Source organism: Jatropha curcas, chromosome 9 (assembly GCF_041381405.1).
Source record: "Jatropha curcas cultivar XTBG-Jc1 chromosome 9, XTBG_Jcur_1.0, whole genome shotgun sequence".
Classification (NCBI taxonomy): domain Eukaryota; kingdom Viridiplantae; phylum Streptophyta; class Magnoliopsida; order Malpighiales; family Euphorbiaceae; genus Jatropha; species Jatropha curcas.
In genome coordinates this window covers 21,538,575-21,565,821 of record NC_143159.1, presented here as the reverse complement: position 1 = coordinate 21,565,821, position 27,247 = coordinate 21,538,575, and the positions used below count along the sequence as shown (strand labels likewise).

The window sequence follows — 27,247 nt, the reverse complement described above, 5'->3', positions numbered from 1 at the left end:
AATTACTTTTTAAAATAGTAAATGCAATGAATAAGTACATCGAGTATCATCGAGCATAAATGTTAATTTTATAGATTTGGCTATGGAAAAGGTTTTTCAGTGTAATTTTGGTTATTGAAGAAAGGAAAGAAAAGAGAGAGAGATGAGGATAAACTGATTTCTTAGAAAAGAAAATATGTCTTTTCATACTGACTTAACGGTAAAAGCCTGAAACTTGAGGGACTATTATTAAATTAATTCTTGAAAATAAAAAGACGAAATAGTAAATTAGGTCAAGCCTTTATTTTCCCTTACTCTAAATTATTACTTGGAGCAATTGTTTCTTATCAATCAAAAACTAAAAGGCGGATAACAGTGTCAGTGCCTTCAATGATAATTGCACAAACTTCTTAATGGTTGCCTCATAATGCAGGCGCCCAGGTTTGAAAATCCTATTAATAATTGAAATATTTTCAATCTAAATTCTAAACCCGTGCCGGTTTATATGTGTGTGTGTATATATAATTAAAAAAATAATAAAAAGAAAAGAAAAAAATGCTGCCCTCATGTGGCATAAATATGTATGATGCACAAATCAATTAGAGGATTTGCAATGTATGAATTCAAATGTCTATATTATGTAACTTTTTCAGTCCCTACAGTGGAAAGTCCTAGGAAATTATCACAATTTTGTTGCATCTCTGCTGTCAAATGCTAATATGAACTGATGTCATTTTGAAAATGCCATCTGAAAATTTTCTTTTTTAATACAAACAGCCAAATGTATCTCTTATTAGAAAAGCAAGAAAGTTGTCTTACCAGAAACTATTGTACACGAAATCGAACTTTCAATCAGACCTACAAGGACAAACGGCAAAGAATGGCATTTTTAATGAAAACTCAAGATTTCTCACCTTTTGTTGTTATCTTTCTCTACTCTTTTCTTCTACTTCTCTTGCTTGACTCTTTATCAGCAAGTCCAAGAAGATGATCTCCTGATCACTGGCTTCATTTGCTTGTCCTCTTCGAGTGAAATCATTCCCAAATGTGAAGGATCCTCCAGCATCATTTTCGCCACCAAGTACCCAGCAATTGACCATGTCTGATATTTTCTTGCTTGTTTACCAATAAATCTACCAAGTTTCCCATCATAATACTCAGGCCAGCTGTCTTTCAGCAGACGGCTCTCTGCAAGATCAATTGCTCGTCTTGCAATTTGTGGTCGTCCAGTTTTAATGCATGCGGCAGTTAGCAGCCATAAAAGCACTGCATTCACATAATATAGGAAAAAATTTGTATTCCCAGAAAAAAAAAAAAAAAAGGAGTTTATTAACTTGTTATTATCATCTAAAATCTTTACTCACTGCATACAAGAATAACTCCCAATTCAAAAAGAAAAGGAAAAAACCAATTAAAGACAGTTAAATCTATAAGGTTATTCTTGGTGAGCCATAGTGAAATTAAATATAATGCAATAAAACTTATCTTGTAACCATTACACTAGAAATATATCTAATTACATTACATTATATTCTATTACGACTCATCAAACATAGCCTAAAGTTTTTCACGCAAGAACAATTTAGCCAACAAAAATAGAAGCCATAAGTGTTTAAGTCATCAGGCTCAACATACAAGATTGACCAATGCCATTTTTGGTACATGTCATCAATGTTATTCAGTTATTTTTGCTCATGATTCAGTCTTATAAGAGTGAACCTCTCATCGGCTATCAGGAACAGGTTTCACATTAATAGCTCTGAATTGTAAAATTGATTTATTTACTAAATTTTTTAGTCCAAAAAATCCAAAGTATAAATAAGGTTGAATAAATGCAAATGAATACTGAGACAAAATGTAGAACCAGTCAACTTGTCCATGCTCTGTAGCAGGTAAATTTGCATTCCCTAGCTTCACAATTTTATAAATGATTCACCAATAGTTCCAATTCACCTTTTAATACCAAACAATATTATATTAGCCTAATAGAGGACCAACGAGACTATCTTTGCAGCAAGAATATTGTATTAAACTATGTCAATCACAGAATTAAAAAATATTCAATTAAATATAGAGAAAATTATCTAAACCTGGCCAAGATCCTCCATTATGGTAACTCCATCTGGTATTCTTGGGATCGCAACCAGTTACAATTCGCCATTCATGACTTTCTATTGCAGGATAAGCTATTTTCAAAGGCATTTCTCCAACCAGCTCCTCCCAGCGAGCTTCAATAAGATCCATGATAGCCATTGATTGCTCAGGAGTTGCAAGAGATGAGAGAATGGCAACACAATTTCCTAAAGCAAACCATCGAAAATCCATCCTTGCAGGACTAACATTGCCAATAAAATAACCACCACGGGTTGGCATAAAGTCAAATACCCAATCCGGAATTGAATCAGGAATGACATTAAACTTATTTACTGCAGTGTGTGAGTACTCCTCAGTTTTATATCTGTATATGTCATTTAGTTGTTGAAAATCTAACCAAAAGTAACTTCGCATGTGATAGCTCAAGGCATGTAAACGTTTAACAATTCTCTCAATGCATTCTTTTCCTTCGGCATCATGTTTCAACATAGACAACGCACATCTCAATGCCATAAAAAAAAGTGCTTGAATTTCAATAGGATAACCGTAAATGCCCTGCAACATAAATCTAAACCTTCAGAACATGTGTAAGGCTAAAACTCAAAATCTAAATAGAGATGAGATGTCTCATCAATCATCCCTTAACTTCTAAATGTTTAAGAAAGTAAAGTGCTGAGTGCAAACAATACAAATCAATAGCATATAAATTACTCTTTCAATTATAAACAGAGTGTCCTGTGATTGAAATAATATTGTAAAGAATTAGTCTCTAATTTCTGTGCATGCAAGCACATATTCCATATGATTAGAAGACCAGAATTATGGTGGTTTGGCCTCTATATAAATTGCTATAAGGAACACCTAAATTGCAGGAATCAAATGATTCATACAGAGTGTTAATCAATCTAACTAAACAGAAAAAAGCCCATACTTGATGTGCAAAATTAAACTTCAAATTTCCTGAATATATATTTGTTCAATCTGTGTAATACAAAATTCTGAATAACTATAGTTCAAAAGTCTATTTCATTAATTTGACTGGATTTATTATTTAAAGAAAAGGAAATGAGATGAGATTAGTTATGCAATTAAGGAGGAAGCCAAAAGTTACTAGCTTCTGCAGTGATTCTTCAGTTCAAAGTCATCTCATTTTTAAATATTTGAAAATCGTAATATCATGCACATATTCTGTGATGTGATACAAAATGGCACGAAACATAAACAAATTTCCATAGAAAAAACAAAGGCAAATCATTTTTCATACAATGTTCTTTTACAGTATAGAATTAAGAGTTTTCAGGAACCTAAGAATTTTGTCACCTACATACTAAACAACAGAACCTACTACAGTTATCTTCAAGGCTTTAACAAGCTTAAGTCTCAATGTTCCTTAGAAAACCAACAAGGCTTTAACAAGCTTATAATACCAAATATTATGTAACTTTACTCAACTGCAAGGCACATCTTCTTGATTTTGTCTCACATAGGAGTTAAATTTGGCAAACCAAACCAAGTGTATAGAAGAAAGATTATATTAAATTCAGATAATATTACTAATGCATATAAATGAAAGCACCTCATCTTATCTGCTATCTAGAATCAGTTAATTTCTCCACTAGAATTCCCCTGCTCTATACAAATAAGAGGAAACCAACATATTAACAATGTAATTTCTTAATTCCAAAACAATTATACAGTCCATATGAAAAAAATCTGATCTAGAGATAACCATCTCTAATGACTCTACCCATCAGAATATTATTATTCAAAAGAGCAGGTATTTCATGAAGCAACATAACCAAGGCATGGTTTCTTAGTTTAATGGAGCTAGTCCACTTCATAAACAAGCCAATCCAAATGACATGACAAGAACAGCTTACCATTCTGCGATCAATCATAGAGCAACCATCAGCACAAAGAAGAGTCGGGAATGTATCAAATCCCTCCGACAAGCACAAAGTCAATATAAGCCTCATTCCCTTTTGACACTCTGGAGTCTCCGCTAGAGATAAATCCCCTGTAGATTTGGTGTAAGCACGAAGCAGAATGATCCACCAGAAACCAGAGTCAACAGGAGCCACTCTTCCAATGGCACTCTCACCAAAGTCTGCAATAAGAGTATCTGTTTTTCTAATAGGATCATGAAGAACTTTAAAGCTAGCTGGCATCGCCCCTTCCCCAAGCTTGAATCGATCTATTCTCTTTTCCCACCCTTGGAGATGCAGTGTCTTCAACAGGAAGTTCTTAACTATTTCAGGCTCTCCATTCATCAAAAAAGCCAGGGCACTGGGTACGAAATCTCTTACAAAGACCTAAACAGAAGGGGAAGAAGAACAAGAACAAGAGAATAAAAAAAAAGATTCAAATACACTGGCAGTTGCATTTTAAACTTCTCTTAGTTAACCCAATCAAAATTAAGAATTTTAAACCTTTGCAATGAATAATCTCTTGAAATTAGATGAGTCTCTACGATCAGGTTTAGCTTTTTCAATTACCATGATCAAATTCCCAATAGACTTGACTTTATGGTTCAAATCCATATAATCTTCAACATCATTAACCACCAAGTTTAACATGTTTCTCATGTCTTGGGGTTATATTTTTAGAAAATAAAAACAAATACAATCTCATTAACTTCTCAATCTCACTGAATCATGAGTCATGACCTCTACACCAAACATTTGGCTCAAAGATATTATATAGTCAGGCCAGTTGCATATGTAAAACAGAGTTTCTCTGAACTCTTTTTTCTGGATGAATACAATAAATTCATCTCAATAAAGAGACTGTATACAAATTAACAATATACTTCCATAGAATACAAACTAAATTAACAAGCCCATGTTCACGGCCACATCATATACAAGCTGAAACAAGAACATAATAAGTAATGTAATTTGGTTAAAGAATTACCTGATCATAGTTCAAAACCTCCTCTGAGGCATGATCAATTGCAGCAATAGTACCAACTGGTTGGCCTCTGAAGTACACTAACGACCGCCGAAGTGCCTCCCAAGCATCAGCCACCATAGGATGGGGCTCAAATGAGTTGCGAGCGGATGAGGCTGGTGTGTCAAATCCAGACCTTGACCTTCCTCCAGGTGAAAATGTGATCTCAAAGTTATCAAAGCCTCCTCCTCTTGCAAGCCCAATGGAGAGCTCACTTAGTGACCTCTCATCAAATGATCTCTGTCTTTCAATGTTCAGCCTTGGCTTGTCAAGGATGCGAGAGAGATCAAAATCATCCATTTCATTGATTGAGCAAGTTGAACCCACATTTCTAAGCCCCATATCTTTAGTTCCATCCATTTGCTTTCTGTTACTATCCTTCAATAGTGCAGTGACTACTTTGGTCCTATCACCAATAAGAAGATCCCAGCTTTTAGGATACTAATATTCAAAAGAAAATCAGAAATAGAAAATGAAAAATTCAAAAGAAGTATGGAACTATAAATCAACAAAAAAAAAAAAAAAAAAAACCCATTTATAAGCAAAGCTTAGCAATTATTATCCATTCAACTAGGTCTCTAAATTGGAAAAATGAAAAATGAAATAAGTAAAGAAACCCTTCTCATTGCCTAATAAGATGAACTACATTATAAAGTTTGATGGAGAGAGGGAGAAAGAGTGACTGAAAATTTGATAGACAAACATTTTTTAATCGCATCTAAAAATTAAAATTAATTTTTTTTTTAAAACAAAAAGAAAAATTTCCAGCTGCATTACACTTAAATTCCAATTACATTAAGCACTAAATTCTTTAAAAAAAAAAGCTGGAAATCAAGAGCAATAGATCAAGATCCACCAAAAAGGAATGTGAACTCATCATCAATTCGTTACCTAATAAAACAAAAACCACCCCGAAGATAAAATGGAACAATTAAAATAAAATTGCCCGTCCAGCAAAAGAAAATGGATCCAATTGAGCTCCAAAAACGTTGAAAGGCCAGATCTAAAGCCTATGTAAGAAATGTTTTCTTTAACATGTGCATAGAGACGGAAATAGAAAAGAGAGAGAAAGTGAGCAAACCTTCACGGGGCATAAAATGGCGAGAAGAGAAACTCGCCGGCGGGAAACAACAGCGATTTCGCCTGTGAACGGTCGGCGAAGAGACAAAACTGAGAAGAAAAAAAATGAGAGAGAGGAGAAAAAAAGAGCATGTCTGCAAGTGTTGATATTTATAGACCGAGAGAGAGAGGGGGAAAGGACAGTCTTTGTCTAATGTTTTGTGTAAGAGGAGGAGAGCGAGGTGACCGGAATAGCCGGTGAAAGGCACGAGTTGAAAATAGTCTGATTTTATGGTCCTACGTGGCAGAAAACGACGAGCAGTTTGATCGACTTTGATGACTGGTTGGATTTTCTTTTTTTTTGACAACTTGTTTTATCGGTTTTTGATGGGGTTTCTCTTTTGCTACAAGGATCGTCAAATATACTTGTTTTTTATAAATTAAATACAGTTGGAGTTTGGTGGAATGGAGGTGGGGTTGGGTTAATTAAGTAATTAAGAAAATATTAATTTCTGTTCATGCCAGCTTAATATTCTCTTGTTGGCTTGGGGTTGGGTGGGGCATGGTGGGGTATATTGAAAATTCTGTTCTAAAAATCGGTGAATTGTGATTAATATTTAAAATAATTAAACCAATGAGAATTTAAAATCATCCGAATAATGACGATTAAATGTTTCGAATTATAATATTAAAAGAAAAAATAGTGTTGATCCAATCATGTGTTAGTAGTATTTTTTTTTTTTTTCAGTTATTGAGTTAAGCGACTCAATTAAGGTTTAATTTATTTCTAAAAAATAATTTAATAAGTAACTTATTTTATTGCAGCATTGAAAATTAATTTAAAAAGATGAAATTTTTAATTTATAATATTATAAATAATATTTTGAATTATAAAAATTTTAAATTTTAGAAATTTATTAATTAATATGAGAAAAATATATAAAAATAATAAATTATAATAATTGCTCGTAACAAGTATTTATTAGTGATAATTGAAAAAGGTAAGTATTTATAATATAGATGAGTTAATATATATATATATTTTTTTTTTTGTTATTTAAGTTTCATAATATTTAGGAAACGTTTTTGTTTTTTTTTTTCAAAAAAAAAAAAAAAAGGATATCTAACTCATATCCAATATGATTCTTTTATTATTGGAAAGTTATATTTGAATATTACATTGTAAAAATGGAAAAAATTTCACATAACATGAGAAATCTAGTAATAATAAAATATTCAAAATATATGATTTTTTATGTGAATAATTAATAAAAAATTCTAGGTATTAGTTAATATTATTCTTTTCTATTAAATTCTTTTTTACCCATTTACCTTAAAATTATTTATTTGTTCTCTAACCTAATTTTAGGTTTGAGGCTACCTCTACGCTTTCTTTTGCTTCTGCTTAATATCCACTTTTAATAAACTTAGATTTATTTACCCTATAACATATCTGTTTTTCTTTATTTCTTTTTATTATTGTTTTTTCTTCATATTTTGAATTTTTGTTCCTTCTTTTGAGAAATTTATTACTGAATAAAGATATGATATTCGATTTTATTTAGTTTGAGAATTTAGATATTAATTTATATACGTGAATTTTTTATTAATGAATTCTGATAGTACAATATATTTCTCCATTAATACTATTAACACATAGTAATGAAAAAAATGAAATATGATAGTATAACATATTTCTCAATTAATATTATTAATACTTAGTAATGAAAATTGATCTATAAACATCATATGCTATTGAAAAAACAATTCAAAAATAAAATATTCAGATAAATTACTTTATTATTCATTTCAATTAAAGGACTAATTTTCTGCTATAGAGATTTATATATTTTGTCAATATTATCTTTAAATGGAAAAGATGTAATAAGATTAATGAAATCTATTTGCTTTGACAGTAAAATTTTATATTCGATCTATACAAGTATTTATAATATTTGGTACTATTATTAATAAATTATATTTTTCAAAATAAAAATATTTATTATTTATTTCATTAACCCAAAATTGTATGCAAGGGATACACCCATAGTTAAAAAGCCTCTTGCGTTGACTAGGTTAGTCCAAAACTTTAGGAAGAATCAAGAGAAAGAGATTCTATCTAAATGACCAAAGTGCCCTCACGCAGAGAATCTTTGCATATTCAACAAACGATCCCTCAAGCACATACATCACGAACTAATTAAAACAAAACTCAAGGGGTTAGTTGTCCAATACCACTGTGCTAAAGACCTAAAGCCAACTAGATTTACCTTGTACCTATTGGTTAGGTAAGTTTCACCTTCCAAATTGGGACCATCCAACTACCCTTATTGTAAACGTGCTTACATTACCTGAACAAGGAAGGCAAGCCAAAAAATCTTAAATTAGGTATTTTCTCCCTTGCAAGAAAAGATTTTTAGACCCCATTTTGTCCGAAAGATTAAAAAGAAAAAAAAAACAAAGTCAAGAATTGATTTGCCAGGCAAATTCCATCTCATCTTGTCATTAAATTTATGAATAGTTAAGCTATCCGAATTTAAGATATAGTAAATTATGAATTAACCCCTCAATGGGGTAATTTTTAAGTATATACACTGGATTTAAGACAATTGTACGATAAGAATTACGAATACTTTATTATCTATTAATTTAAATTTATTTAAGAGTTTAATATTATTATTTTAATATTATTTATTCTTGTGTGTTAACATGAATATTATAAATATTATTTTTGAATAAATCAAATTCATATCTGAGAGTATATTCTTAAAATCATTGGGATGAGATTATTTTGAGATTAATATTATAAAAAAAATTTTAGTAAATGTAAGTCATTTTAGAGTAGTATTTTTATCTATGAACATAAGTCATTTTGAAAATATTAAGAAGTAATTAATGAATTTTTTCAGTTTTATTTTTATATATATTAAGCACATTAATGAACAGTGATGTTAGATAAAATAATAATTTAATCAAATTAATCAATTTGTTATTATAATTTATACGAATTAATTATTTTTAAATCATTGTGTAAAAATTTTAAACCACTTATGTTATACTTCTTAAAATTATACTAAAACTAGTCATGTACCTACACGATGCGCGGATTGTATAATTTTTTTTCATTTTTTAATTAAATTGAATGTAATTTTTGATAAAACTATTTTAATTTATACTTATGTTGTTTTAATTTAAATAATTTTCTTTTGTATTTTTTATTAAAGGTAAAATTATACTCTCTTTTTTAAATTCTCAAATATTAGACTAAAATCTTAATTAGCACAATTCATTATTATAAGCAAATTATTGTTATTCAATTGGTATATTTAGTTAATTATTTATTTTTTTCTCTTTGAAATTCTCATATATTCAAATTAAATGAAATATAAAAATATTTAATCTTAATGAAATAATTTTAGTGAATTGAAATTAATATTTTAATTTTATTTATTAATTTAATTATATTATTTAATTAATTTTTATTAACTATGACACTGATATAACTCCATTAGTTTTTTTATAGAATAAAAACTATTTAATAAAGAACTTTATATTTATTATATATTAATTATAATGAAATCTTTCATAAAATTTATTAGTTTGTAATTCCATTATTTAATAAAGAAAATTTAATTTTTATTAAATATAAAAACATTAATTATAATAAACGTAATAAAATGTCGTATTATTACTTTCATATTTTAATATATTGCTACATAAATATTTAAGGCTTAAAAATTATGTATTTAGATCGATAGATAAAATGGAGAAATGGCTGCAGGATATATATTTAATAATTTAATTAATATATTATACTTCTCAAAATTATCACTAAAATTATTATTTATTAATTATGCACGTGGTATTGTAGCTTTTGGCCACGCTACTCCAGGTGCTAGCTTTCCGAAAAACTTTTCAAACAAGAAGAAACGTGTTGCTCATCACGAGAGCCTTTTGTTGCTGGAGAATGAGACTAGTTAACGTGGATAATATAAAAATTTATTAAAATCTTACATTCTAAGTTGAAATTATTGTCTTACTCATAAATTACTGGAAAAGATTTATCAACTAACCGTGATATGGTTGGTTTTCTCATATTTCATGTAGCAGAATATATAGAAAGTGAGAAAATTTAAATTCGAATTTTTTTTCACCATAAAGGCTTTATTTAGCAAAACTAACTGATTTGGTAAGTCTTAGCTATTTTAATAGCATTTAGCTGTTAGCTGTTTAAGTAGTTTTTTATAAAAATTTAAAGCTGAATACATGGATTAACTCTTCACAAAAGGCTACCTTAAACTCTAAAACTAGTTTAAACGCTATGTTTTCAAACACTATAACAAATAACATTTAGTATTTTGACTATTCAAAACTCTAAAAGCTACTTAAAAAGTTATTACTGAGCACAAACAAAATCTATGAAAAGATTTTATATAAATATTCTATCCAAAAATATATAAATATTTTCGAGATCTGTGAAATTACATCATTGCGGAAAAGTGTATAAAATAACAAAAAAAATGGAGAATCTCCTCTAACTTTAAGATATAGAAATCAAATCAGTACAAACCTAAATGATTCGTTATAATACACAATAGTAAAATATATAAAATAATATATAAACATGTACAGATAATAGGAGATTCATAAATAAACTCTTATTATCATATAACATATGATTTTCAATATCCTTATCCTAATATAATTATTCTCTTCCTCATATATATATATATATATATATATAGATATCCCCAATTAACTCTAAAAGGAGGCTAATCCTCAATTCCAGACAATTAACAATTGATGCGGTGAGCGTGAAATACATTTTTGATCACCATGGCTAATGAGTTCATCGAAAGTCCTAACGCTAAGGGTCAAGATAACAACCATGGCGAGGCGGTTGAATACACCATTATACCTCCTCCACAAACAACCGACCCTTAAGTGGCGACGGCTCTAGCCCAAGCATATGCACAGTTCGCTACTATACTGACATGCTTCCTCGGGGCTCCCCGTCTGGGCGGTGAATCAACCCCCTGTCAGACCCACAGAGCAACGTCGTAAGGAACATAGTGCGCCTTTGCCATCACTTGGAAGACATAGACACCCAGCATCTGAACAGTTTCATGAGGCAGAGCCAGAGGTGAAACTCTGTGTGGTCACTCCCTATAGTCAAGGACCAAGCTACACACAGCTAGTTATAGACAATTTCAATCTCAGGGAGTGCAGGAAAATAGGAGACGTAGGAGATTATGATCTCAGGAAAGACTCTCCCTTATCGGCCAATATCTTGGGGGCGGCATTCCCACAGTAAATTCAAAATTTCAAAACTTTCCAATCTTATGACGGATCTATCGCTTTCCGAAGTCATTTAGCGACCTTTCGAATCATGATTCTGAAGATCTTATATGCAAAGTCTTTCTAATCACACTCAAGAGGCTAGCCCAAGAATGGTATCAGACTCTCAAAACAGGATCTATCCAGTCATTCTCCCAACTAGCTACAATATTCTAAGCTCGGTTCATAACAATTGTGTCGTCTAGAAAAAATCTCATCTGACTTGGTAGACCTGAAGAGGGAAGATGGTGAGACGTTGAGGCAGTATGTATATAAATTTTAGAGAATGGCAATGTGGGTTAAGAACCTAAATGATGAAGTGGCAATTAGTGTCATGGCGAAGAACTGCAAATATAACAAGCTATTTGAGAGTTTGAATATAAACCCTCTTGTAACTTTTGTAGAACTCATGGCTCGAGCTCACAAATACACAAAACTGGATGAAGCCTACGAAGCTCAACACCGAAGATCGCCCAAGGAGGAAAAGCCCAAGCATGGAAGACACCCTTCCCCAATCAAGAGGTGTTCGCCCAGGAGGAGATCGCCTCTCCAGCATCCATGAGCTAGCTACGCTGTTAGAGCACCTTACTTAAGAGAAGATAGATCTCAATAGGACTGAGAGTTCACCCTCTTGGACAAACCACGCTCAGAAATATTATCTTGGATAAGGGATCACAGAAACAAGGTTCAACTCAAGGATTACATGGTACCATTGGTTCAAATAAACCCTTATAGAATAAAAATTCATCCAATTGTGAACCATGAAGGAAGATACTGCGGGCTATCAAGATAAGGGCAGATACTGTGAATTTTATAGGACATTGGCTATGATACCGAAGCCTATTGGCAATTGAAAAAAGAGATTGAATGCCTCATACAGAGAGGCGAACTAAAAGAGCTCATTGTGTAGGCTCGAAAAGAAACTGAAAGGAGAGAAAAACAGGTAATATAGTGCAATACTTTAGGCACAATTCACATAATATTTGGAGGCTCCTCAAGCGGAGATAGGAACTCAGCAAGAGAAAGGAGGGCTAGAGAAATTTATTCTATCTTACCCCAACCAAAAGTATTCATGAGACCATCAACCTCATTTTCTAAAGCAAATGGCGAGCATGTGCATACCCCATACGATGATGGTTTGGTAATGGAAGGGATCTTAGAAAATTTTTTAGTAAAAGGATCTTAGAAATTTTTTAGTAAAAAGGATCTTAGTAGACGAGGGTAGTTCGGTTGACCTGTTGACTATGGAAGTTTTTAGAGCCTTAAAGTTAGACTAGGAAAAGCTGAAACCTGTTCGAACCCCCCTGGTTGAACTTGCGAGGAAGCTAGTCCCTATGGCTAGATCCATAGATGTGACTCTAGAGCTCGGAGCATGTGTCTCAAGAAGGTTCAAATCGGAGTTCATGGTGGCATACCTCCACTATCCATATAATGTCATACTAGGTAGACCTGTCTTATATGAACTTGAGGTAGTTTCGTGCATCAGGCATCTAACTCTAAAATTTTACTATGATAATAATAAGGTTGTTGCTGTGACGGAAAACCAGAAAATGGCTCAGAAAGCATATATGGTTGTGCTTAAGGGGATACCCCTCGCCTTACCTATGATGTGGATGCCAGATGAGAAAAAAAAAACACAATACAAGATGAACATCAACCTTTTGACATACCTAGAGAAAGTTCGGAGTTAACCCCAACACTCGTGGGTGAACTCACCAAATGGGAAGTGGAGCCAAGGACACATCTAACTTTGGGTTCCGAACGCTCCATAGAGGTATAAAATAACATAAAAGAGGTTTTGAAGACAATTCAAGCAGCTTCGCCTGGACTGCTAGAGACATAGTTGGGATTGATCTAGACACCATATCCCATGAACTCATCATTGATCCTAATTACAATCCCGTCAAGCAAAAGAAATGAAGTCATGGACCTGAGAGATAAGAAGCAATAATAACTGGAGTGGACAAGTTGTTATAGGCATGGTTTAAAAGGGAAGTTCATTACCCAGAATGGTTGGTGAACGTGGTTCTAGTATCAAATCCAACGGAAAATTGAGATTGTGTGTGGACTTTACCGATCTAAATAATGCGTGCCCCAAGGACCCCTACCTATTGCCTAACATTGATCAACTGGTAGATTCAACGGCAGGTTATGAAGTATATAGCTTCATAAACATGACTGTTGGATACCATCAAATAAGGAGGAACGAACTAGACAAAGAAAAGACGAGCTTCATTATAGATTGAGGAATTTACTATTACTAGATAATATCCTTTGGTTTAAAAAATTGCAGGAGTTACATACCAGAGATTAATCAATAGCATGTTCCAGCACCAGATAGGGAGGACGGTGGAAGTCTATGTGGATCATATGATTTTCAAGAGTACTCAGGCCTCGAATCATCCCAACGATTTAAAGGAGGCATTTGAAATCCTAAACAAATTTAACATAAAGCTGAACCCGAATAAGTGCACATTTGGGATAAAAGCAGGAAAGTTTTTAGGGTTCATGATATCACAGCGGGGAATCGAGGTGAACCTTGAGAAAATTTAACATCGAGGGATGTATTAATGGGACAATAAGTGTCAGCTTGCCTATGACAAGATAAAGGAGTTCCTCTTTTTAGCTCCTCTCTTTAGCAGACCCAAGAAGGACGAACCTTTATATTTATACCTAGCTACTACTGAAAGTACAATAGCATCTGTCCTAGTCAGAGAAGAAGATCGAAAGTAGTATCTTATCTACTACACTAGCATCCTCTGAGGTGTCGAGCTAAGATATCCTTGTATTGAGAAACTGGCATTTGCTATCTTCACATCTACAAATAGTATTAGGTTAGGAGATTTGACATCAGGTACACACCTCATTATTTCCAGTATCACACTATATTTGTCAGAACTAACCATCCTTTAAATCAGGTAGAAACCTTTGGGAGGTTAGTAGAATGGTTAATCAGGTTAGGAGAATTTGACATCAGGTACATACCTCGTACCGCCATGAAAGTGCAAGTGCTAGCTAATTTTGTAGCTGAATTCTCCAAGGAACATGAAGAGGGCGAATCGAAAATCAAAGTAGCAAATCTGAGCAACAATACTTACTAATAGGGCCCTAGAAAGTTTGTGAACCACCGCAGGCATCATATTCCAAGGACCCGAGAAGCTGAGGATATAGTATGTTGTCCCCCAAGACTTTGCCACAACCAATAACGGTGTTGAATATGAGGTTTTAATCACAAGGTTGAACTAGCTCTTGAGGTACGGACTTTTACACTAATCTTCCTAGATTCATAGCTAGTGGTAAACTAGATAATAGGTGCATTCACCACCAAAGAGGCGAACTTAACCAGATACCACTCTCTAGCTTTGTCACTTTAATGCAAGCTAAAAGAAAGGAGCACTTGACAAATCACCCGGATTGATCGGATGGGGAATAAAGAAGCAGATGTCATTGCCAAGATCGCAGCAAGAAAAGAAGAATTACCCAAAGAAGTAATGTTAGAACAATAGAGCATACCGAGCTATGAACAGAGCAAAATCCTCATGTCCTAACATAGCAATAATTGTACGAGTCCGATTATTGATTTCATACAAAATGATGCCCGACCTGACAATAGACAAGAAGCGAACAAACTTTGCAGGAAAGCTACTAATTATGCACTCAAAAATGTAGAACTGTATAGGAGGTCAAAAACACACCGTTGGGCGAAATGACTAACTGAAGAAGAAGGTAACTATATCATAAGGGAGAAGAATGAAGGGGATTTTGGAGCCTATGAAGGCTCGGACACAATGATAAGGAAGATATTAATTTTAGGGTATTATTAGCCGACAATAAAAAAGGATGTCCTCCAATATGTTCGCCACTGTCTTACTTACCAAAAATATGAACGTGTACCCAAAAAAACCCTCCTTTGAATAACAACTATTAGGTTCGGCTTGACCTTTTGGATGATGGGGGCTAGGCATCTTATGACCTTTTCTTGCAACAACTTGGCAAAGAAAATTTGTAGTGGTAGCCATTGGTCACTTCTCTAAGAGGGTATAACCCAAAATCCTCAGAACCATAACACCAGTTTGGATCATCAGCTTTTTTAGAAACGACGTGATATTTAGGTACGACATACCCCATAAGATTATTACTGATAATAGCAAACAATTTGATTCAGGAGTCTTCAGATCTTTTTGCAAAGACTGGCACATTGGACTTCACTTCACCTTAATAGCCCATCCCTAAACTAATGGCCTCACTGAAGTTATAAATAGGACTATATTGTAGGGGTTAGAAAAGAGATTAGACGGAGAGAAAGCTAACTAGGCAAAAGGGCTAAAGAGTGTATTGTAGGCATACACACCCAGACAAGCAACAAGTCAAACCCCTTTCTCCCTTGTATATGGAATCGAAGTGATAGTTACTATAGAAATAGGCATCCCAAAAAAAAGAATGAATGAACATGAAGAGCTCAGCAGTAATGAAAGCTTAAAAATCAAGCTAGACTTAGTAGAAGAACTTAAAGAAGAGGCAGCAGTTCGAACTGAGGCATACATAAAGGATGTGAAGATACTTCAACCGACGAGTCCAAAATAGGAAGGAGACAAGGTATAGCGAAAAGCTGAGATAACCAAGGGTTCGGCAGGTGTAAGCAAGCTCGGACAGAACTGGGAATGTCCATATGAGATTACAAAGCAGTTAGGGCCTAGTACGTATAAACTCAAAAAGATTCATAGAACCGAGCTACCTCGAACATGGAATGCAGAAAATTTGAAGAAAGCATATTGTATATCCATAAAATAAAATGTAAAATGTTTTTAGGATGAAGTAATAAAAAGAGATCTCAAGTTTTTCACTTAATATATCATGCCTCAAAGAGATTAAGAAGACATGGAATATTAATTTTTCTTGAAGAATCTTACTTAGAAAATTTTTTAACAGTCTTTCACTTATTCTCTTGTCATACGCTTAAGTTCGGACTTAAGCAGTCTATGCGTGCAGACTTAAGCAGTCCATGAGTACTGTAAATCTAAACAGTACTTCTAATCTTTTTACAAAAAACATCTCTTTAGCTCGGGTTAAGGCATTTTATCAAGTTTAGCACAAGCATTTGAAGTAAAATTATGCAATCACTTAAAATCATGAAAAATGGAAGAATATTGTAAAGAAATAAATATGAACTTTCTATTAAATAAACCAAAAAGAGTATCACAAAAACAGCCCTAGACTATTACAAAAAATCACTTAAAGAACTACCTAGTCTACTCCCCTAAAGGAGACTCGATATGTAAGTCCTGACCCATAGGAGGATCCAAGCCTAAGCCCAAAGAGCTTCGAGGGACCGTTTGTTGATCCATCTCAAAAGGGACTAAGGAGTCATGAGTAGGGGTTCTTGGTGCACTTGCAAAGATGAAGGAGGAGCAAAGATGAAGGAGGATCCCTTAGCACAAAATCATCACCAGCTGGCTCATGTTTCTCCTCTTCACCATCAGGGTACACCTGATTGACCCAATTCCAATCTCCTTTCGGGTTTCGAGCTTTTAGCTCGGTCAAAATATTAGCCTTAAGGTTAAGGCAGGTTTTGGCTAAATCCTCCTCCATTGAGCCCTTTTGGTCTCGAAGCCCCTTCAACTTATCTTCCAACTCTTGATTTCTAGCCTCTAAAACTTTGATCTTTTCAGCTTGGACTTTGTTCTCCTCCTAGAGCTTCACATGCTCAACATTTAAAGCATAGATCACCGCCTTGTGCTGAGTCTCTTACTTTTTCATGGTTAAATCCAAACCTTTCAAAGCTTCCCCTAGCTCTTCGCCCTTTAATTTCTCTGTACGAGCATAATTGATATTGTTAGCATTTATGGCCTGAAAAGAGAAGCTATAATATGTTAATTCGCGAAGGAAACAGAAGTAAAAAGCCCAAGCGATAAGAACACTTGGAAGAGGCACTGATTGGCAAGATCCCTCATTCCCAAGTCATCCAAACACTTGTATTGATTTTGATCCCTAGGGAAGATGCAGTACCTAGACATTTCACGATTAGGAAGATCGCTTTGAAGACTGCAGCTCGATCCATATTTCCTCAGAAAATAGGCTCGGATGTCCGGAATCTCGCCAACACTAGGAGGAAGAGGAGGTACAACTAGAATCGCACCTCTCGAGGTCTCTTTCTACTAAGCCTAGTAACCGAGCTTAAGGGAGTAGTTTGGGCGTGCTCAGCTGGGGCGGAATCTGAGTTAGCGCCTGTAGTAGATGTTGAAGGATCCAGAATTACCAAGGGTGTCCTTTTTGTCAGGCCCTCCCTTTTAGCTTGTTTTTTTATAGCCTCGGCTATCTTTGACATCTTAGAAGACCTCACTTTTTTTAAGAGCCATCTCTACAAAAAAAAATAAAGAAAAAGAGAAAATTAAAAGGTGTTAGTACAAGGGAACAACACTTATGCAATAGGAACAAAGCCTAACCAGATGGAGAGGGGTTCAATCTCATGGGACTGCTTAGAGAGTAAACTGGATAACCCTTGACAATTTCTTGCTTAAGGTTCACTGATCTCAATCCCCTAGCTTTAATCAGCTCCACACACCGTTAATCTTCAAGGGTAGGCACAACAGGGAGATGATGTGTAGGGTCATTGGACCACTAGTTTCATATCCCAAACCTACCAAGATGCTGAATGATAAAGTACTTCTGTTTTTAGTTCTTCAGAGAGGATATCTTTGACTGTTTGAAGAAAACATTGCAGTTATTCTTTGCTTAGAGGAAACAAAGGTCTTCATTCACTCAGTCATATAAATGATAAAGTTCTCATACCCCCGAGTCGTAAGAGTTGTCCTATCGCGGCGAGCTAGCTTCACTATACCACATAAGAGCCTCATGTCGTTGGGATAAAGCTGACTGATAGTGATATCATAGTTGTTGAAAAAAGACTTCAAAAGCTCAGATAAGGGTAGTCGAACTCTGGATTGGAATTCCTCTTCTTATAACATAATAGACTTGTTATCTAGAGGTTCATTTACCCTCATATACTCGGAGGGGCGATACCATACATAGAGCATATATCAAGAAGCGCGTCCTTTGTCAATTTTGGTAGGAACATCGACAATCCTAATATTTTCTTTTCTACCTCTCAGTTTGCTTGCCTCGGACTCAACAACCTCGGCGTTCTCATCCTCAGATTGATCTACCAGAACTCGGACGTCGCTTACATGATCTAAATTTACTTACATATCACGCGTGTTTCGTCATACACTTCTTAGTTCTATTTCACTAGCTTATTTATACCCTACCACTAGAATATTAAGAGATTAATTTTTTATTTATGAAAAATTACAACTTTCTTCCATGTTTTGTAACTAAAATTTGTATTTTTAAAAAGTAATACATGCCTTATATATAAACAAAACAAATAGAAAATTAAAATTATATTTATGTTTGTGTTAATATATCAATAACAATTTGACTTATTTAATATAATTTTAAAATTAATTGCCTCATTTTTATATAAAAACATGTTTATAATAAATAAATTCAATTGTATTTCTAAAAAAATAAATAAATTCAATTAATTTAAAAAATAAGTAAAATTGGAATATTAGGGTTATAGGAGAAAGAGAGAGTAGGTAGAAAGGTCAACTATGTCGACTGCAATCCAACTCAGATCCAAACAAGCAAATCCTACCCTTGACCGATGACCCAAAAATGAGTAAACTTTGTCTTTAGAAGGAAAGTTGTCTTAGAAGAAAAGCAATTTCCATCATGGGGCTTTTAATTTCTAAATATGTGGACTCTTAAATGTATATTTATAGGCTATAGTTTGTTTCATTAATACTTCTTCAGGTAATTTTTGCCGGTAATTGTGGATTCAATAATTATAGAAAATTCAATTTTTCTTCAATTTATCAACATTTAAAAATAAAAAAAATTAGAATTTTGAGTTGTTGTTTTTATAAAATTGATTATAAATGGATTTTAAGTATAGTTAAAGTCATTGATTTTAATTAAACTAGTAAACTTCTATATATAAAATAATTTTATAATTGAAGTAAATATAAAATTTTATTTACATATAAACTTTATTTGTAAATGTATTTTGTCATTTTTCTAATATAAATGTTTTGTTTTGCTGCTGACCATGATTCGCCATAACATTATTGTATACAATTAAATAAACCAGTTTTCTTGAACGTAAGTTACATGTTATTTGTAGTCGTTTAATTTTACTCATAGCAAATAAATGTAATTTAAGTTTTATATATAATTTTTTTAGCTTTTTATGTTTTTAGAAATTATAATATTATGAACAATCACAACATAAAAATAAGAAAATATTATGAAATAATAAAATAACAAATTACAAATTTGATCGACTTGATTTGGCTTATTACGTTTTCAATTTATATGAAAAATAAATTTAGTTCAATTTAGGTCTGACACAATTCTCATCATAGCGAGATAAAAATGTCTAAAATATCATCGCCATATATCATAAGAAAAATCTTCCATATTAAATTTGCTAAGGGCATTATAATAATTTATCCCGTCAGAGTGAAAATTGTGTCCGGCCCAAATTGGATCATTTAGCACTACTCAAATTTATATTATAGGTGTATTATAGATAAATAGTTATTATAATAATTAATATATTAAACATTGTTTTAGAATATTGTTTATAACTTTTTTTTTTTTTTGCTAAAGTTTATGAGCATATAATTAATTTTACAGTTGCTTTTTTTAAGGAAAAAAATTTTCTTTCAATACATTATATGGTTTCCTAATATATTATGTTATATCATAATTTTATATCTTATATATTCTAAATTTTTATTTTTTTATTTTATATCAAACAATAAACCTTATAATATATTTAATAATAATAAAGTATATTTATTTTTTGTAGAATAAGTTATTTGTAGGAAGTTATAATAAAAGTAATGATTAAACAATATTGTTATTATTATTATTATTCACTCTTAAAAAAGAAAACAAACTAGTTTAGGGTTTCTCTCTTTCTCTTTTTTCTTTGGTTTATCTAACCTTAGTTTTTGTTTAGGACTATCGTTGTAATTAGTGGTAGCCCCCTACTTTTCTTTTTTCTTCCCGTTTTTAATCTTTTATTCATTTTTAATAAATTCAGATCTTTTTTTTAATAGATATATTTTTTCTCTGTTTTTTGTTATGGTTGCTTTGTCTACATATTTGGAGTTTTTTTGTCCCTTCTTTCGTGAGAGTTTAGTTCCTTCTTTGTGAAGATTTATTCTTAAAATGTATGATATTTGATTTTATTTGGTTGGAAAATTTTAGATATTGTTTTATTGATGTGTATTTTCGATCAATGGAGTCTGGTAGTACGACCTGTTCTTCCATTGATGCTATTAACGCTTAGTGGCTTAAACTCATCTGTGTACGTCATATGCAACAAGCTTTTAGAAAAACAATCCAAATATAGAAGATCCAAAGAAGTTATTTTGTCATCCAAATCAATTAAATGACCAGTTGTTACTATAAAGATTTATATTGGTCAATGTTATCTTCAAAGGGAAAAATTCAATATTGTTTATTTTAGTTTTAGTTTTATTATTTAAAAGAATATAGATAATTTTTTTGTTGAAGGATCAACAAACTTTCTATTAATTATAATAGTAAATTCTATGTCTGATCTAATTGAGTATTTGTAATACTTGATTTTATTATTAATGAATTATATTTCTCAAAAAAAAAAAAATTTCTTACCATATTTAATATGGTAAGAACATAGTATAGTCATTAAGAAATTGAGTTCAAAAAACTAAAAATTAAATTATTTTTATTTTTTAACTAATAAAATTAAAATCATTAAAGATGCTATATTCTTACCATATTTAATATATACCTTATTTAGTACTATAATCTAATTTTTTATTTTAACCAATAAAGTATAGATTTAAATAGAAAATTAATAAAATCAATAAAAATAATATTTTTTCAACCAATAAACTATAAATTCTTAAAAAATATTTTTATTCTTACCATATTCAATAAATACCTTATCTAGTATATAATACAATCATATTTAGAAAGGAAATTGATATAACCGATCAAAATTAAATTACCTTTATTTTCTCATTCAATAAAATTCAAATCCTTAAAGATACTATACTCTTACTATATTTAATATTTATCTTATATAGTATATGATATAATTTATTATTTTATCCAATAGAATTGAGATTTAAATAGGAAATTAATGAGACCAATCAAAATTAAATTACCCTTATTTTCAACCAACAAAATTAAAATCCTTAACGATATTTTTGTCCATCCATAAACTTAATAGGGATAATTTTGGCAACCCCAAAATTCTCCATGCCCACTTTTAGACTCTATTTTATAAAATGGCAATACCAATGTTATCCATTAGTTGGGAGATTTGCAAATTGATATCTATTTTATAAAATATTCCCATTTGATAAAAAGAATATCTCTTTTTGGCAATCCATAAGTAGATTAGCAAATTGATATTCCTTTTACAACAACTAATTGGGAATTAATGGTTGACAATTGACAATTGACAATTGAACAAATTAGCAAATTAATATTCTTTTTATTAATCTAAACAAAAAAATCACAATTGACCCATTCAAATCCACAAACTATAATATAAGATTGCTTTTCCTTAAAACATGGAAAGTATCTAATTAGGCTCAACAAATCCATTATCTAATTTCTTTAATACCAATATTCGCATATCCATTATCTAAATTCCATGCTTACTTTCAATTGTTGTCATAAATAGATATTAAAAGGAAAAAAATGCTATTTTTTGTTGTTGAATACCCTATAATATTGTGGAAATTTAATACAAAATTACTACTATTTATTCCTAATATTTATTATGATTTTGTCTCTCACTTGATAATACGAATGACATTTTTTAGATGAAATGATTAAATGGTTTAATCGAGCTAAACTTTAGAGATGAATTAGTAAGTTTACCAAACAGTAAATATGAAGAGAAAAACTCATGATCTCACTTATGGATCAAACTATTGAAATTAATAATTTTTATTGAAACAATAATATTTTTGATCATACACTTGGAAAAAAAATTATAAAGTCGGAACCCTTTTTAGAAAATCTTTTATTTGATTTATTTGGTCCATAAGTGAGGTCATAAACCTGGTTTATGCAAGTTTTTTTTTCAAAAAATGTAGTAATAATTTCGACTAAAATTTAGGTATTAAATAGCCAAATATTTTTTTTTTTTAAAAAAGAACCAAATCGATTTTTTTTTTTCAATTCGACATTTTCTGATTTTCTCTAAATTTTTCAAAGTTTTACGAATCAATCTAACCCAAAATTTTAAAAATATTTTTTCCGTAGAATTTGAAATCGAATCAATAGTTATTTTGGATTTGATCAATTCCACCGAGCATAGCCTGCCCTATTTTGAGGCATGCTTTTCAGCGTCATGAATTAATAATTAAATCCAAAATAAAATATCAAAGAATTAATAAAATATACAAGGAAGCGTGCAATGTTATGATGCACGCTACCACATTTTGTGTGGCCAACGCCCAAACGTGCAAGAATAAAAGCCAAATATTTTAGAAAATTCAAAACTTTCGTTTTAAAATTGTTTCCGTTTTGTCTCAACCAAAAATTTAAATATTATTTCCGACATTTTCTTGCTTCATTTGTAATTCAACATGTGCAACATCATCCTATTATAATTTGTAATTCTTTTATTCCAACATACTAATTTCTTATATTTCAATCTTTATCTTTTTCATAAATTAGTATTTCACATGTCAATATTAATTTCTTAATTTAATTGTTATAATAACTGCTTACGTCACATTCTCTGATTTCAACATTGAGCTTAATCAATGGATTCAAATCTCTCTCTATGTCATTCAGTATTTGTTTCTCACTCTTATTACCTTTTTTTCCTTTTTTTTGGGAAAGTAGCAAGAACGTGGAAGGATCTCTCTTGGTCGTCAAGAGGTGAAAGTTTTTGTCTTTATAAATTGAAAAGATTGAATTTGTCTTTTTCTTTAATCTTTTTACAACTTGAAATTGTTGATTGATTCATTTTCATAGTCACTTTATGAATAAGTAGTCTCTTTTCTAGTTTATTGTGTGATGAATAAGTGAAAAACAAGTTTGTGCATTAAGTGTTTGCTTCATTTCTCTAATTTCGTCTTTTGTTTTATTGGAGTTTAAATTTTTATTAGTAAATGAAATAACTTCATGGCTTGGGTGGTCAATTTAGCTAATGTAATTATTAGAAATGCCACTCAGATGAAATTTAAATTGTTTTCTACCTTTTTTTTTTTTTTTCACTTCACTTCTTTTTGCTTTTAATCTTTTATTCGCTCTAATAAACTCAAATATGTCTTTCCTACAAAATATCTATCTTTTTTTGGTTTTGTTATTGTTATTTTGTCCCCCATATTTGGATTTTTTTTTTGTCCATTCTTTGTGAGGGTTTATTACTAATTAAAATAATATGATATTTGACTTAATTTGGTTGAAAACTTTAGATTTTGATTTGCAAGTGTGTATCTTCAACCAATAGAGTCTGGTAGTGTAACATGTTCCTCAATTGATGCTATTGACGCATAGTGGTAAAAACTCATCTGTGTTTATCATATTTTACAAATTCTTAAAAAATAATTCAGGTATAGAAGATCTAGAATAATTATTATTTTGTAATCTAAATCAATTAACGGAGTAATTGCTGCTACAAAGATTTATATCTTTTGTCAATATCAACTCCAAGGGGAAAGATATAATATTATATTTTTTAATTTTAGTTTCATTGTTCAAAAGAATATGAATTCTTTTGGTTTGTTAAAAGATCAGTGAACTTTGTCAGAGTTATATGTTTAGTCTATATGAGTATTTGTAATTCTTAATATTGTTATTTATGAATTATATTTCAAAAAAAAAAAAAGTTTATTTCTTAAAAATTTAAAATGACATAACTGCTCGTTGGGGTAGTTAGTATTCTCTATAGCAGTTAGAGATTTCTAGTTACTTATGCATTATTATTGCATTTTTCTTAATTATTCCCTCGATTATTTTTTTTTTTTGTTATTTCTTTCATGGATCAATCTGTGGCCTCATTTTCAATTTTTGAAGTTGAAGAAGAAGCATTTTCAATACCAACTTCATCTATGATTAATAGTCTTACTTATGAGCATTGCTTTGTGGGACGCTTTCTCACTAATAGAAAGATAAATTTTCAATCCATGAAGGTTGTTTTTGCATATATATGGCATCCTTTAGGAGGAGTCACCGTTACTGAATTGGAGGGTAAGAGGTTTCTTTTTTGGTTGTATAATGAGGTTGATCTTGACAAAATCCTTAAAGGCTCTCCATGGACTTTAACCGTCATTTACGTTTTGTGGCACCGATTGGAAATCAATGATGATCCCCTTACTGTTTCTTTAGATAGTGTTGATTTCTGGCTTCAAATACATGATCTCCCAAAGGGGTATTGGTCTAAATCAATTGCTATCTTGTTACGAGCTTTTGTTGGTAAGTTCCTTCATTATCATACAAAGGGTATTACTACAGGTTTCTTATCCTTCATGCTGGTTCGTGTGCGTTTGGATGTTGCTTTGCCATTGAAAAGACATAAAAAACTTATAACACCAACAGGAGATGTTTTTTTTTATTATAAAATTTCTCTATGAAAGGTTGTCAACTTTTTATTTTCTATGTGGAAAACCTAGATATACAAATTCCTTTTGTGAAGTTCATTTGATGAAGCGGAAAGAGGAAATCGTTTTGGAATGGGACGATAGAATTCGGGCTATACCTCATCAATATCAAACTCTTTCAAGTGAATGGTTACCTGAGGAAGTGTGTGGTGTCCATAATACTCAGGTATCATCTCCTACAATTGCTAGTTCAGGAGTTTCCCTTCAGCATGTCACTAACAAATCTGATTGCAATATTTTTTTCCAATTCTATTGATTTTGTGGCTCCCTAGACTCATACTAATATGGAGTTGGATGTGATTACGACAATTCCAGCTTCTTAATCTATGGGACAATGGAGTATATGATTTTGCAATTAAAAAAGCAAAAAAGAGGCCCTGCAAGTTGAAGTCTATATCATCTGTGGTTTTAGTATTAGAAGATTCAACAGTAGTTGTTCCCAATAATTCTATATCAGCTCGTCTTGTTCAGCAGGATAGCCGAGCATTACGAAAAATACTAAGTTGGAATTGTCGAGGACTTGGCAATCCCCGTATAGTTCGTGCTCTCAAGGCTTTGTCTTTAAGTTATAAGCCACAAGTTATCTTTCTTATGGAAACTTTGTGTTCGAGTAATAAGATTGAAGAGGTTCACCGACATTGGCGTTTTGATAATGGGTTCTATGTTGATAAAATAGGGCAAAGTGGAGGTCTATCTTTATTTTGGAATAATTCTTTTCCATTAATGGTGATGCGTTATTCTCAAAATTATATTGATTCTCAGTCCACTGTGAAGATCAGATGGTTTGTTTAACTGGGTTCTACGGTGTGTGGTACGAACTGCTTTTTACCCCTTGAACCTATGCTGGGTTTAATAAAAAAAGAAAATAATAAGAAGAAGGTTTTATGGAGGAAACCAAGGCCTCTACGTTAGAAAACGTATTTTGATGATTTTTAACTTATCCTTGGATATGTTATTCATTAAGCTTAAAGAGCCAAAACAAGCTAACAACTCAACTAATTACAAGGAAACAAACTCTGCTATTTTACAGCAACTAAAATCAAGCTGCTATTTTACAGCAACTAAAATCAAAGCAGAGATCTTTAACAGACTTATTCAAATTCACCAAAAAGAAATAATTAAAGGTCACGTGACATTCCCCTCCCCTTAAACAATCCGCTTGTCCTCAAGTGGGATATCTGGAAATCTGATTTTAATTTTAGCCAACTCTTCCCAAGTGGCTTCAGTAGGGGACAAACCACGCCAATGAACCAGCACCTCCTGCTTCTTTCGACTAACTCTGCTATCCAGAATTGCTTCAGGTTGAGGAACCAGCTCTCCTATCTCATCCAAGAGAGGTAAAAGCGGTTGCACTGTGCACTTGGTTCCAATCTGCTTTTTAAGAAGAGATACATGAAATACAGGATGAATTTTAACATCCTTTGGCAAATCCAACTTATAAGCAACCTTCCCTATTTTCTGCAACACCCTAAAAGGCCCATAAAATCTTGCTGCCAATTTAAAACTTTTCCGTAATGCAAGAGACTTCTGCTTGTAAGGATGCAACTTAAGGAAAACCATGTCACCAACTTCAAATTCTCTTTCCTGGTGCTTTGAATCATAAACACTCTTCATGCGATTATGGGCAAGCTGAATTTTTTCCTTAAGCTCCCTAATCATAGTGTCACGATCAACCAGCTCCTGCTCAACTGCTGCAACTTTAGCTGTACCCAGAATATAAGAAAGAAGGGCAGGCGGAGGTCTCCCATAAACTATCTCAAAGGGGGCCTTCCTTGTAACAGAGTGAATACCCGTATTGTAGCAGTATTCTGCCCATGACAGCCACTTAGTCCACAGCTTGGGTTTGAAACTTGTAAAACACTTGAGATACATCTCCAAAGTTCGGTTCACCACCTCTGTCTGGCCATCTGTTTGGGGGTGATATGCTGAACTAAAATTGAACCGGGTGCCATTCAGAGCAAACAATTCCCTCCAAAATAAGCTAGTGAAGGCAGGGTCTCGATCGCAAACAATGGTTAACGGCATACCATGTAACTTAAAAATATTATCAAAGAATATTTGAGCAATGGTCACAGCAGTATAAGGATGAGAAATAGGAACGAAATGAGCATACTTTGAAAGTCTGTCCACCACCACAAATATTG

At 32.0% G+C, this 27,247-nt stretch overlaps 1 protein-coding gene across 2 annotated transcripts; it reads right to left on the bottom strand.

The window, feature by feature from the left end:
• Window positions 1–586: 586 nt before the first annotated feature.
• LOC105644032 (putative alkaline/neutral invertase D) lies at window positions 587–6,262 on the bottom strand. Of its 2 annotated transcripts, XM_012229300.3 has the most exons (5): window positions 6,104–6,262; window positions 4,987–5,428; window positions 3,954–4,385; window positions 2,070–2,628; window positions 587–1,245 (listed from the first exon to the last, which is right to left on the bottom strand). In XM_012229300.3, exons 2-5 carry the CDS (start codon window positions 5,380–5,382, stop codon window positions 950–952), a joined length of 1,683 nt encoding a protein of 560 aa, XP_012084690.1. In that variant the 5' UTR covers window positions 5,383–5,428; window positions 6,104–6,262; the 3' UTR covers window positions 587–949. The 2 variants fall into 2 exon arrangements, with proteins under 2 accessions (XP_012084690.1, XP_020538823.1); XM_020683164.3 differs by lacking the exon at window positions 6,104–6,262 and having other exon boundaries at window positions 4,987–5,463.
• Window positions 6,263–27,247: the final 20,985 nt, after the last annotated feature.

What these genes read in the sequence shown, in the direction of transcription:
- LOC105644032 (XM_012229300.3), bottom strand. Translation starts at nt 5,382, where the DNA reads ATGGATGGAACTAAAGATATGGGGCTTAGAAATGTGGGTTCAACTTGC. An exon ending in AGGTTTTGAACTATGATCAG is followed by an intron (nt 4,386 to 4,986) that starts GTAATTCTTTAA and finishes CCTTCTGTTTAG; the next exon opens with GTCTTTGTAAGAGATTTCGT. An exon ending in CTATGATTGATCGCAGAATG is followed by an intron (nt 2,629 to 3,953) that starts GTAAGCTGTTCT and finishes TTTATGTTGCAG; the next exon opens with GGCATTTACGGTTATCCTAT.